The sequence below is a fragment of the Monosiga brevicollis genome, genomic scaffold, assembly GCF_000002865.3.
Source record: "Monosiga brevicollis MX1 MONBRscaffold_7 genomic scaffold, whole genome shotgun sequence".
Lineage (NCBI taxonomy): Eukaryota > Choanoflagellata > Craspedida > Salpingoecidae > Monosiga > Monosiga brevicollis.
In genome coordinates, this window is record NW_001865044.1 from 387,525 (window position 1) to 398,234 (window position 10,710).

At 56.0% G+C, this 10,710-nt stretch overlaps 4 protein-coding genes across 4 annotated transcripts in view; 1 reads left to right on the forward strand and 3 right to left on the reverse strand.

The window, feature by feature from the left end:
* The window catches only part of MONBRDRAFT_7351 (uncharacterized protein), a gene marked incomplete at both ends in the record, with an annotated part of 10,052 nt that extends 7,169 nt beyond the window's left edge, over positions 1 to 2,883 (reverse strand). The window contains 7 exons of the mRNA XM_001744967.1: positions 130 to 234; positions 356 to 469; positions 625 to 732; positions 877 to 1,083; positions 1,220 to 1,381; positions 1,513 to 1,694; positions 1,905 to 2,883. Coding sequence (XP_001745019.1) covers positions 130 to 234; positions 356 to 469; positions 625 to 732; positions 877 to 1,083; positions 1,220 to 1,381; positions 1,513 to 1,694; positions 1,905 to 2,883 — 1,857 coding nt within the window. The remainder of the gene's footprint in view (positions 1 to 129; positions 235 to 355; positions 470 to 624; positions 733 to 876; positions 1,084 to 1,219; positions 1,382 to 1,512; positions 1,695 to 1,904) is intronic.
* Positions 2,884 to 3,536: 653 nt separating this feature from the next.
* Positions 3,537 to 5,181, reverse strand: MONBRDRAFT_16449 (uncharacterized protein; the record flags this gene model as incomplete). The annotated part of the gene is made up of 6 exons (XM_001744968.1): positions 3,537 to 3,669; positions 3,777 to 3,922; positions 4,025 to 4,205; positions 4,525 to 4,707; positions 4,914 to 4,965; positions 5,070 to 5,181. 6 exons carry the CDS (start codon positions 5,179 to 5,181, stop codon positions 3,537 to 3,539), a joined length of 807 nt encoding a protein of 268 aa, XP_001745020.1.
* A 1,055-nt stretch (positions 5,182 to 6,236) lies between these two features.
* MONBRDRAFT_7353 (uncharacterized protein) lies at positions 6,237 to 7,336 on the forward strand (the record flags this gene model as incomplete). Its single annotated transcript, XM_001744797.1, has 3 exons — positions 6,237 to 6,293; positions 6,451 to 6,585; positions 6,752 to 7,336. 3 exons carry the CDS (start codon positions 6,237 to 6,239, stop codon positions 7,334 to 7,336), a joined length of 777 nt encoding a protein of 258 aa, XP_001744849.1.
* Positions 7,337 to 8,370: 1,034 nt separating this feature from the next.
* MONBRDRAFT_3432 (uncharacterized protein) lies at positions 8,371 to 8,686 on the reverse strand (the record flags this gene model as incomplete). The annotated part of the gene is made up of 2 exons (XM_001744969.1): positions 8,371 to 8,481; positions 8,579 to 8,686. Coding segments are annotated over 2 exons (219 nt in total), but the record flags the coding sequence as incomplete, so codon positions are not given.
* Between the last annotated feature and the right edge of the window lie 2,024 nt (positions 8,687 to 10,710).

Consider the following 10,710-nt stretch of genomic DNA (forward strand, 5'->3'; position numbering starts at 1 on the left):
TAGGGCTAGCATGAGGCTGACTTCAAGAGCAGTGCGAGGCTTGCCCAGGCCACGAGCTGACGTGCAGGGCACATCCATCGCCGTTGAAACGTTGACCATCACGATTGAGGTCCCGGGAATCGCACTGACGTTGTGCTTGGTGGCGTGGCCTACAGCCGCCTCGAGTGACAAGCGGTAGCGCCTGATTGTACGCGCATCCTCAGCGCTGACGCTAGAGGAGTCATCCCCAGACATCTATTGACGAAACAATCCAGCGCCGGCGTGTGAGGCAAGGTGCTACTACATGCTACTACGGGCTTTGCAACAACATCTGGTTCTGACACGTGGCGAGCCGGAAGCAAGGTCCTCGACGCACCCGATCCAGCACTTCAAAAGCGTTGAAAAAAGCAAAAGGGAATTGTCGCGAGTGTGCAATGGTATCGGGGTCGCTGAGCTTGCTGCACACAATGTTATGGTATTTTTTATTAACCTGCAGGTGAAGAGCGGTGGGTGTGAAACGTGAGCTCACACGAGCAAGTCGACCAAGCCTCGCATTCCCTCTCTTTTTTTCTTATCTCTTCTTCTTTTTGGTTTCAAGCAGACATCATGCGCTCAAGGGCAACGGGGCAACGGGCAAACTCTGACCTGGGCTTGGACAAGGTTGCGTAGGTTGCGCAGCATGGCCATGAACGGAAGCTTGCGCTTGTCCATCAGGCGTTCCCAAGTTTCGGCCTTGTTGCCGTGAGCAGACACCTACAATCGTGCCCCAACAAACCCAACCAACGGAGATGATAGAGGTGAGGTCATGAGGACGGTGCGAGTGTGAGTGCAAAGCAGTGCAGTTGATATTGATCTCTCAGATCGGACAGAATCAACTGGATGCATCGGCAAGCGGACCTGTGTCTCCCAGGTAATGGGAACGGCCAAACGCATGCGCTGGCCGGCGCGCTCCGGATCCCAAACCCCCTCCAGTCCGGCCAGGCGGAATTCGTCCGAGGTGTTAGGATAGGGCTTGCCTAGAACGCCCATGACCAGGCGGGCAGGTTGAACCACGTGCAGCTTGCGAATGAGTTGCTTGAGGCTGAAAGTCAGTTTTTCCAAGTCCTGTACCATGTCAGGGCATACAAGTTCCATGTATCAGTAAGGTTGCGAGGATGGACCACCCCCCCACGTTCTTCCGGCATTGCCCCGACGCAACTGCCATCAAACAAAGACAGGCATGGAAGGTACAAGTGTGTACCTCGGGATCTTCGCTCAGATGGGACATGGTGCGTTGCGCAGGGGCCGATGGTTCCTCGCGCTGGGTGTGGCGCACGTCTTTGCTGGCAGGCTTCTTCTTCTTGCTCTTGTTGTACTTGGCCAGCTGATACTCGTCAAAGTCAGCAAATTTGTCGATCATGGCCTGGGCAAGAGAGCAAGACAAGGACATCCGTAAGATACCCGTGAGTTATCTCTCGAAGACGGATCGTCGGCTTGCTGTCGGGACGGGCAGCGAGGTTGCCTGAACCCAACGGGCAAACGGCAGGGTCATACCTTGCGCAAGGCAGCCGGTAGGCTGCCATAGCGGACGGACGAGTCGCGCGTGTACAGGGTTTGAAAAAGTTCAGCCACAGCGATCCAATCACTGGGAAGCCGGACGGCATCTGATAAATACTTGCGCAGGTAACAACGGCAATCTGGTAGCGTGGCTGCGACCGCCAGCACAAAATTGGCCGCTACGATACGGGAGGGACAGCGAGATGAGGCACAGGTGTTGATCCAAACCACACAAAGAAGCATAGGCCGAGCATGGATGGCGTCTGGACGATTGATGGAAACGAGGCTTTTTGAAAAAAAAAGCAAGGGAAAACGCAAGGATGCCTGGTCTTCAGGTGTAGGGCAGGAGGGTGGTGTGTGTGTGGTTGTCTTGAGAGACTGCTTCGTACCCGTGCGAATATTGAGTTCTTGGCGAGTGTACAGGGCGGCTTTGAGGATGAATTCAGCGTCGTACACGGCCAGTTCGCGAATCAGCTTGATGAGCTGACGGCGGGTTGGATTGGCACGGTCGGTCCAGTCTGGTGAGCCAATCAAGGCGGCACTGAGGGCATTGATAAGCCGGGCCTTGAGGTCGGCAGTAATCTCGGCTTCTGTGGCATGTTTGGCATCCACCCCCGAGCCCAGCGTGGCCTGTTCGTGAGCGGCGCGTTGTGCTTCGAGGGCGCTGGCTTGGATTGCGCGCGTCTCCGCTTGCAGTTCGGCCAGTGCGGCCGCCTCGCGAAGAGCTGGGGCGGTATCGGTAGATTCGGGGGTAGCTGTGGGCTTTGATTTTGCTGAAGCTGCCTCAGAAAGAAGTAGACCCCCGTTCTGATCCAATGCGCTACCTAGAAGTGGATTGCTGACCTGCAGGCCAAGGGGCTGGGCGTGCCGCGTCGTGGGTCCAGCGAGTAGGTCGGAGCCACTGGTCAGAGCATGGGTGGCGGTGTTCGATGTGTGGGTTGCGCGTGTTGTCGGTGCCAGCGTCAGGTCGGACTTTAGATCAACATGGGTCAGGTGAGGATTGTGCAGGGTCGGTCGCGGCTGCGGAGCCGTGTGGGGCGCTGGCGTGGCCTCGGGGAGTGGTGTGCACAGGTGCGGGTTGTCCAAACGCGCATCGAGCTGCAGCGCCGTGCTCCGAGGTACAGCAGCGTGGCCAACAAGAGGCCCGGCAGTGGATCCCGACAGGCTCTGGGGCTGAGTGGAAAGTGTAGAGCTTTGCAAGAGAGGTGTAGAGCTTTGCAAGAGAGGATTGCGCAGGGAGGAGCCGAGCTGTAGCCCATCGCTGCCGGACCTACCCCCGGGGTGGGCGGGTGCCAATGTCTGCAGGAGCAGGTGATTCTGCAGATCCCGAGACTGGGGATTGGCGGCGGCGGCCAATGCTGGCGCCATGGCTGGGTGCTATTGTTATCGTTGTTGTGAGTGCCGTTGTTGTTGTTGTTGCTGCTCAATCAATCGGATCTGGAAAAAAGGTTGGCCAGTGCTCGCACTCTGCCAGCCGTGCACACACACATATACACCTACAAGAATCAAGCCGAATGCGCAAGGTGAGAGGGCCAGCGAGCCAGCAGTCCCGAAGCATCCCAAACTCCGATCCATTGCCATTGACACGCTTGGCATCAGCAACGCCACTGCACATATCGACTGCCATTGCCACTTACCACCAAGCAGAAAATGAGCACCTCGCTGCCTCTTGTTACGCCCTTGTAGCTTTGTGTGTGAATGCGTGTGTGTGTGTGTTTCTCTCTTTTGTCGCACACACCTTCCGCGTTGGGATGGGAAGAAGATGCAGGGTATTATAGAGTTGTTGAAGGTGTGTGTAGACGTAAGCTTGCTATGTTGGCGGATATGTTGTAGAGGCATGGGGGATAAATGACGAGGGCCAAAGATAGTTGGTTCGTCTAAATACGGATGATTGTGCTAAAAATAATAGCAACAAATCGATTTTTTTTTTTTTTGGCAGTCACTTCACTGTCGTGTGTGTGAGTTGTTGCTGCTCTGCCTTTTCTTCTTCTTCTGCTTCTTCTCACTCACTCACTCACATTTCAATCAAAGTTGGGCTTGCGCTTTTCCACAATTGCTGCCAAGCCCTCTTTCATGTCTGCATGGGCATAGCAGTGGGCCTGGGCATCCGCCTCGCGCTGCAAGGCACGCTCGAGGCCGACCTCGTTCTGGCGCCTGGCGACCGGTTCCAACAACACGTGCGAAAGCACTTGCCCATGAGATGTGTCCTCTTGTGGCTGAGCCTTTGACTCGGGCTGGGGCTCGGGCGCAAGATCACGTACCGCAGCGTTTGGACCAAGGTTTGAACAGCAATGGCTGATTGATCATTGATTTTCTCAGCAATCTTCAGGGCCTCGGGCAAGACGTCATCAGCATCGTGCACCGAGAGCGCCAGACCACGTCGAACAGCCTCCTCGCCCTTGATTTTCTGTGTTGTTGTTTTTGTTGTTGTTGTTCATAGTACAGCCTCGATGAGACGGCCAACCCAATTTGGATGGGGGACAGCAAAAAAAAAAAAAAATCAACAGACCTCGCCGGTGAAGAGCATGCGGGCAGCCAGCTGGGGCCCGATGGCCTGCTGCACAAAGTGGGTGGCGGCCATGCCAGGGTGAAGGCCCAGGCCTACAAAAGTGTAGCCCAGCAAGGCATCACGGGCTACCACCCGCAAGTCACAGGCTGTGGCCAAGCACAGGCCCGCACCAATGGCATGTCTAAGCAAGGGCCAGGTGGATGGCGTTTAACCAGATGGGAGCGGCAATCGCACATAGGGGAATGAGCCAGGGCCACGAGAGGACAAACGAGTCACTTGTGGCAGGATGTGAGCTCGCTGGATGGAAACAAACGCTCTTTGCTATCTCTCCCCAACACACACGGGCACGGACACCGACACGGACACGGACACGGAGACGGGAACACAGGCACAGACACGGACACGGACACAGACACACAGACACAGACAGAGACAGAGACAGAGACACAGAAATACCGACACCGACACCATGTGTAAGCTCGCGACACGGGGCAGCCTACCCATTGATGGCGGCAATGACGGGCACGCGAAGTTGGCGGATGCAGAGGAAACGGTGGTAAAAATCGAGCATAGCCGCTGTGTTAACGCTGGCATCAGAGGCCACGCGTTCATTCAAAAAGTCCAGGTCTCCACCGGCGCTAAACGCCGAGCCAGCCCCGGTGAGGACCACGCTTCGAATGCTCCTAGCAACACGACCGAAATCCGGTGAGCAGAACCGCAATTTTGGCATCAAAACATGACAAAGACGCGGTCAAATTTGGGTGGGACAGGAGACTTGGCACATGGCGTGCATAACGTCTTTGTCCTTTCTTTGGCGTGGGGCCGAATGACGGCGGAAGCAGCAATGACCGAATGTCAACATCACACACAAAACGGTGTTGCAGCTTACTTGTCGGCGTTGATCTGGGGGATGAGCTCTTGCAGTGCATCGCCCATCGTCTCTGCCAAGACACGCCAAGCACGGTCACAAACATGTCGCCGCCCCGTGAGTCCTGGCGCGGGCCCTGTCGTCAACGCGGGCGCGGGCCACGACGAAAGGCCGTACCAGTCAGAGCGTTGAGCGTCTTGGGCTGATTGAGTGAGATGACCAAGGTGTCGTCTTCGCGGGCAGTGGTCACCAGACAACCCATGCTGCGCTGAGTCGCCCGCAGTTGCATACCCATCCGCCACATCTGGCGGCCACCAGTCCGTGCGACTGCCGCCATGCCCACCAACTTGCTCACTGCGGTTGCCATCCTGCCTGTCTTGTCACTCGCACTTGCCAACGCCCTGGGGTCGCGCCAAAAGTAAAATACATCTGATCCAATATTATTACCAAATTGTATTGTCATGTCAATGCCTCTTTTGCCATGTTACGTCATACAACGCCGGAGCATGTCGCAAAAGCATGCAGGTGTGGAAAGTTATGCTAATTAGCCCTTGGCCTGAGGGATATGTGTGTGACAGTGCGACCAGTCCACGCCACCGTGTTTTCTTTTGTTCGGATGATGAGAGGAGTCCACACGTTCGTTGGTTCGTTCGTTCCTTATCTCTGGATATGCATACAACTGCAAGCCAAATTCTAAATCGGTCCACCTCACATCTCTCTCTTTTCTCTCTCTCGTTTCTCGTTTCGATCTGAAAAGCGAGAAAGAGAGAGGAGAGATCAGAGAGAGACGAGAGAGAGAGAGAGGCCACTCACACACTCTTACTCTCTCTCTCTCTGTGCGCCACACACGCATACTATAAAAGGCAGAGCCCAACTTGTGTTGGTTTATGGTCATCTTTCAAGTTGGCGCTGCCTTTTCCATCTCCTAGAAGGGGTGTGTGCGTGCGTGCGTGCATCTGTCCTTTTGCGGGTGGGTGTGCAGATGCTTGAATGTGTGTGGGTGTGTTGAGGTTTTGCTGTCGTGGGTCTTGTTGGGAACAGGGAGCTTTGTTTGCTGTTCGACCCTTTGAGGGTGCGAGGCGGTCGATGGCAAAAAAGGCATGAGAATCATGCGGGTCCAAAGCTAGCCGCCGCCTTCCCCGCCATACCTCGCTTGTCCTGGGCATCGTGGGGTTGAAAGCGCTTGGGCTACAAGTTGCTGTACCCTCGGACAGACTTTGCAAGCCCATCCCAACGGCCGCTGGGCTAGGACAAGCAAGGCCTTGCTCAAGACACCACCACCACCTGTTTGGCCGACGCGTGCTGCACTCGGGTGAACATCCCACCACCACCACACCCATCGGCATGGAAGAACAAGGGTTTCCTTGCGCACACCCGGGCTGCGGCAAGATTTTCACCCAGGTTAGAGAACCGACCCACAGCTGACGCATGGTCCGGCACGCAAGCGCCTGGAGCAACATGCTCACGCTTTGATCCCGTGCCCCACTAGAAACGGAATTTGCGCCGACATGAGAAGTTGCATCTGGACAATCGGCCTCGATTTCCCTGCTCCTTTCAGGACTGCACTGCCGAGTTCTCCCGCCGCTCAGACCTTCGCATTCATCAGCGCACCCACGCCATGCTGCATCCCGAAGAACACCGTTGCCCCATTGCAAGCTGCAAAAAGGCCTTTCTTCGCTCCAGCGACCTCAAGGTACACCCGCACGCTACCTGGCCCCGTTCCCCGTTCACCGGCCACACTTGGCATGGATGTCGATGGTGGGACGCCCTGTGTATCGTCGCAAAATCGCGTGTTCGGCCCTTCACCCTGACACCATCGCTCCCCTCCCCTCCTGCTCTTGGTGCCGTCCGTGCCACAGCTGCACATGCGCAGACACAGCAATGATCGCAAGTATCCATGTGATGTCTGCCACAAACTCTTCTACCGACCCTGCGACGTAGCCACGCACATGCAGCGTTGCCACGGCCCAACTCCCGCCACCTCAGCGCATTCATCCACCTCCAGCGCCTCCCCGGAGAGCGTCTCTTCCTGCCCATCAAATTCTGCCTCGATCATCACCCCCAAACCAGAGCCACAGTGTACACGCCCTGTTCATGGTGCCCCACAAGACTCGGACCAAAGCCGATCATTGGTTCAGCCCAGCAATGTCGTCCGCCGTACCGGCTCTTGTTGTGGCCAGAGCGCCCCGAGCCCGACTGCGACGGCAGCGCTAGGTGACCGCAGTGCTCGTGCATCCGCAGGACAATACACTCCGCCTAGCCTCTGCGCCGCTACCTCAAGCCCTGATCAAGACGCGCCAACGTCATTCCTCCCGCCCAAGGACAATGGCCTTCTCCTGTTATCTCAAGCCGTTGCCCATGAGGACCCGCATCGTTGGCAAGTGTGCCCCTGCGGTGCCAACTGTCGCTGTGCAGATTGTCGCTGGTGCGTGGACCAGTTCTGAGCTCACCGTTTGTTTCTGAGATTCCAAGCACCCTCACGATTGTTACATAGTGCCGCCTCTTGTGCCAATAGGGCGACGCAGGCAGCAGCACAGGTTGCGCCTGCCATTGTTGGGTCCCAGCCACGGGCTATCCCGGACAGTCTCACTCAGCGGAATGGTGACCCGAGCTCATCGTCCGCCCGGGCCAACATCGCCTTTGCCCCTCTCTTAAATTTGCTACGGGAGGAGCAGCTCGCAACATCTTCCGTAGATGAGCTTCAGGGCCACCTCTGCCAGTGGTCCGACTGTTCTTGTGGCCCTGCTTGCACCTGCATGCGTGATTGCGATTGGTGCGTTCAAACATGTCTTGATCGCATCGAGCGTCGCGCCTTGAACGGCCACTGCTGCTCGATCTCTTTCTCATGGGACTGTGTGCTTTGTAGTGGCTCGAAACCCAAGACGACCGAGGATTGGCAGCAATTTTTTGACATTCTTCAGGTTCTCCTCAAGTCTTAGTCGGCAGCAGCTTTGAGGCTGTCTTTGTGTTGTGTCTGCAAGCTTGTCCACCGCGCGCCCGCTGGCACTCCTTTTGTGTTTGCTCGCTCCATGGTAGTTCTCGCCGGCAAGTTTTGCTTCACATCCAGTAGGAAGGGCTCGTACCAAAGTTTGACCATGATCACTCCCTGCCAGCACGGAGGCCGTTGGCGCCCGTTCATCATATTTGACGATGCAAGGATTCATGAGACATTTAGAGTTACATCAATTGATCTGGTACTGGCTATGCCGGGGTGGTGCGAGCGGAGCTGTGCAGATGAAAGATGGACACACGTCCAGGGCACACACGTCCACATGCCGGCACGTCAGGCTATGATATCAGCATTTTCCGAAAGGCCAATGCCCTCAGGTTTATGCAGTGATGCGCTTGAGGTTGCTCAAGGTTTGCAGGACCTGCTCCCGTGTACATGTGACACAATAAGCGAGGTTGCCTGCGGTGACAAGATGTGCGGGGCTTCGCCAAGCCGATCACGATCACGACGGCGGCTGCGTCGTAGCGAGCATACCTGAACCATGTTGCTACCTTCATAGAGGTCCACCGTTTGGAAGAGGTCATCTGAACGCACCCCCTTGCTGCGGGCAAAGTCGACAAACTGGTTGATGTTTTCCATCTGCGCCACGTCAAAGCATCGGCCGGCAGCCGCGTGAGCAATTACAGCAGCTCTAAATGAAGGCCAAAACAGGCAGGAACACACGCGCAATACTCACCTGCTTGAAAGCCAGGGAGCTCTTGTTGACCTTTGCGATGGCACCAGGCTGGATGGCATTTGCCAGAGCACACAAAGTCGTGCCATCCTTGAGCGCCTCTTGAAAATCACCTGTGGGCCGGGGTCGCAGATTGCACCGCCCAGCAGCAAAGACGAGCGTGGGAAACATTGTTGGGCATCGTTGGGCATCGACGGCGTTTGCGAAAGCAGGTGAAGGCACTGCACATGCTTCAAGCAGCATGTCATAGTGAGGACGTACCATCCAGGGAAATCGAGGTCTTGGATTTGATCCACTCGCGGATTTCACCCTCAAGGTTCATGTCGTACTTGGAGTTCATGCGAGCCATGCGCTCGGCCAGGTCGCCGTAAGCGGCATCATCGCGCTTTTCGCTCGAGTACTTGGCATGCGAAGGCCTGTCCAAGAGAGTGAAGAGGTGATCAAAGAGCGATTCGGCCAGCCCGTCATACACGAGGACCTGGGGGGCAACTTGCGCACGTACGCGGCTCCGGCCTTGGCGGGGCGGGGTTCATCGCTGGCAGGGGCGGCACCAAACTTGTTGCTGCCGGTGGGCAGTGCCACCTTTTGTGGCACGGGCGCAATGGGCTTGCCCTAGCGCATCAAAGTGGGGCACTGTGAAGCTTGGCCGAGACAACAAGTTCCAAGGCTTCTCGCAACGAAGTCTGTGTCGCCATCAACTTACGGATTCACAGACGCGGCGCACATTCTCGATGCACACCTGCACGGCCGACATGTTGGTGCCCTCGAAAAGATCGGCTGCATCAAGAGGTAGAGGAATGCAGTGAGTGCACAAAGGTAAGCTGGATCAAGTTCATGGTGTCCGGCTGGGGATGAGCTTGCCATTGTGAGTGTAATTTGAGGGTCGGTTAACCTACCGGTTTGAAAGCCATCCTCGGTGCGAACTGGAGTCGGTGACGGTGATGAATGATGAGGCGTTTCGAGATGGGGTGAGCGGCAAGGGGGTGTGGGCGACGTGGAGATGAGCGACATGGGGGCATGCGGGCTGTGCTGAGCTGGCAAGGTCGCGTGCGTGGAACAAGCAGTACCGACAGTCTAATGCGCACATACCTCCGATGGTGGGCAGGGCGCTGAGAAACTGGGAGATGTTTTCCATCTGATACGGTGAGGGCAGCAAAGACGGATGGAGGAATGAAACATCTCATCAGGCAAACAGCCAAACACACACTAAAACCAAAAAAAATAAATAAATAAATAAATAAATGAACAATAAGGGTGTGGCGGCGCAACGGGGGTGGTACCTGCTTAAAGGCCATGGTGCCTTCGTGGACATTCCGGCAGCTTCCCGGGCGAATGGCATTCATCGTCCTGTACCACAAGGGTGGGCGTGATCCATCACCACCCGCGTTGAGTCAGTGGTATAGCTGGGTGTCTCAAGACATGGGAGCAGTGAGGGCAGCGAGAACCTACTTGCAGAGGACGACACCGTTCTTCAGCCAGCCCTGGAAGTCGCCCGTGTATTTGACGCCCGACTTTTGCTCGAGAAAAGGAATTTGCATCTTCTCGACCTCTGGATCATACTTGCTGTCCATCTAAAAATGGCTTGGCCCGTGAGGGAGGGCGGCACGATTGCGCACGATGGTCGAGCGAGAGGTGCGATGAGGGGGGGCGGCGGTGGGTTGTTCACAAACCTTTTTGCGACGATCATAGAGATCGCCGTATGCCGTCTTGACACCACGGTGCGCCATCCTGATGGTTCGATAGCAACGCGTCTTCAGAAACACGAATCGAGAATCCTGATGCTTGGTGCAGAAAATGCGGCGGCGGGTCGTCGTCACTGAACTCCGAGAGAGGAGAGAGAGAGAGAGAGAGAGAGAGAGAGAGAGAGAGAGAGAGAGAGAGAGAGAGAGAGAGAGAGAGAGAGAGAGAGAGAGAGAGAGAGAGAGAGAGAGAGAGAGAGAGAGAGAGAGAGAGAGAGAGAGAGAGAGAGAGAGAGAGAGAGAGAGAGAGAGAGAGAACGAGAGAGAGAGAGAGAGATGAGAGATGAGAGAGAGAGAAGAGAGAGATTTAGAGAGAGAGAGAGAGAGAGAGGTTTACATGTTATATTTTAAGAGAGGGCTCGTTTGCTCTTGTTTGGTGTGTGTGTGTGACATTCA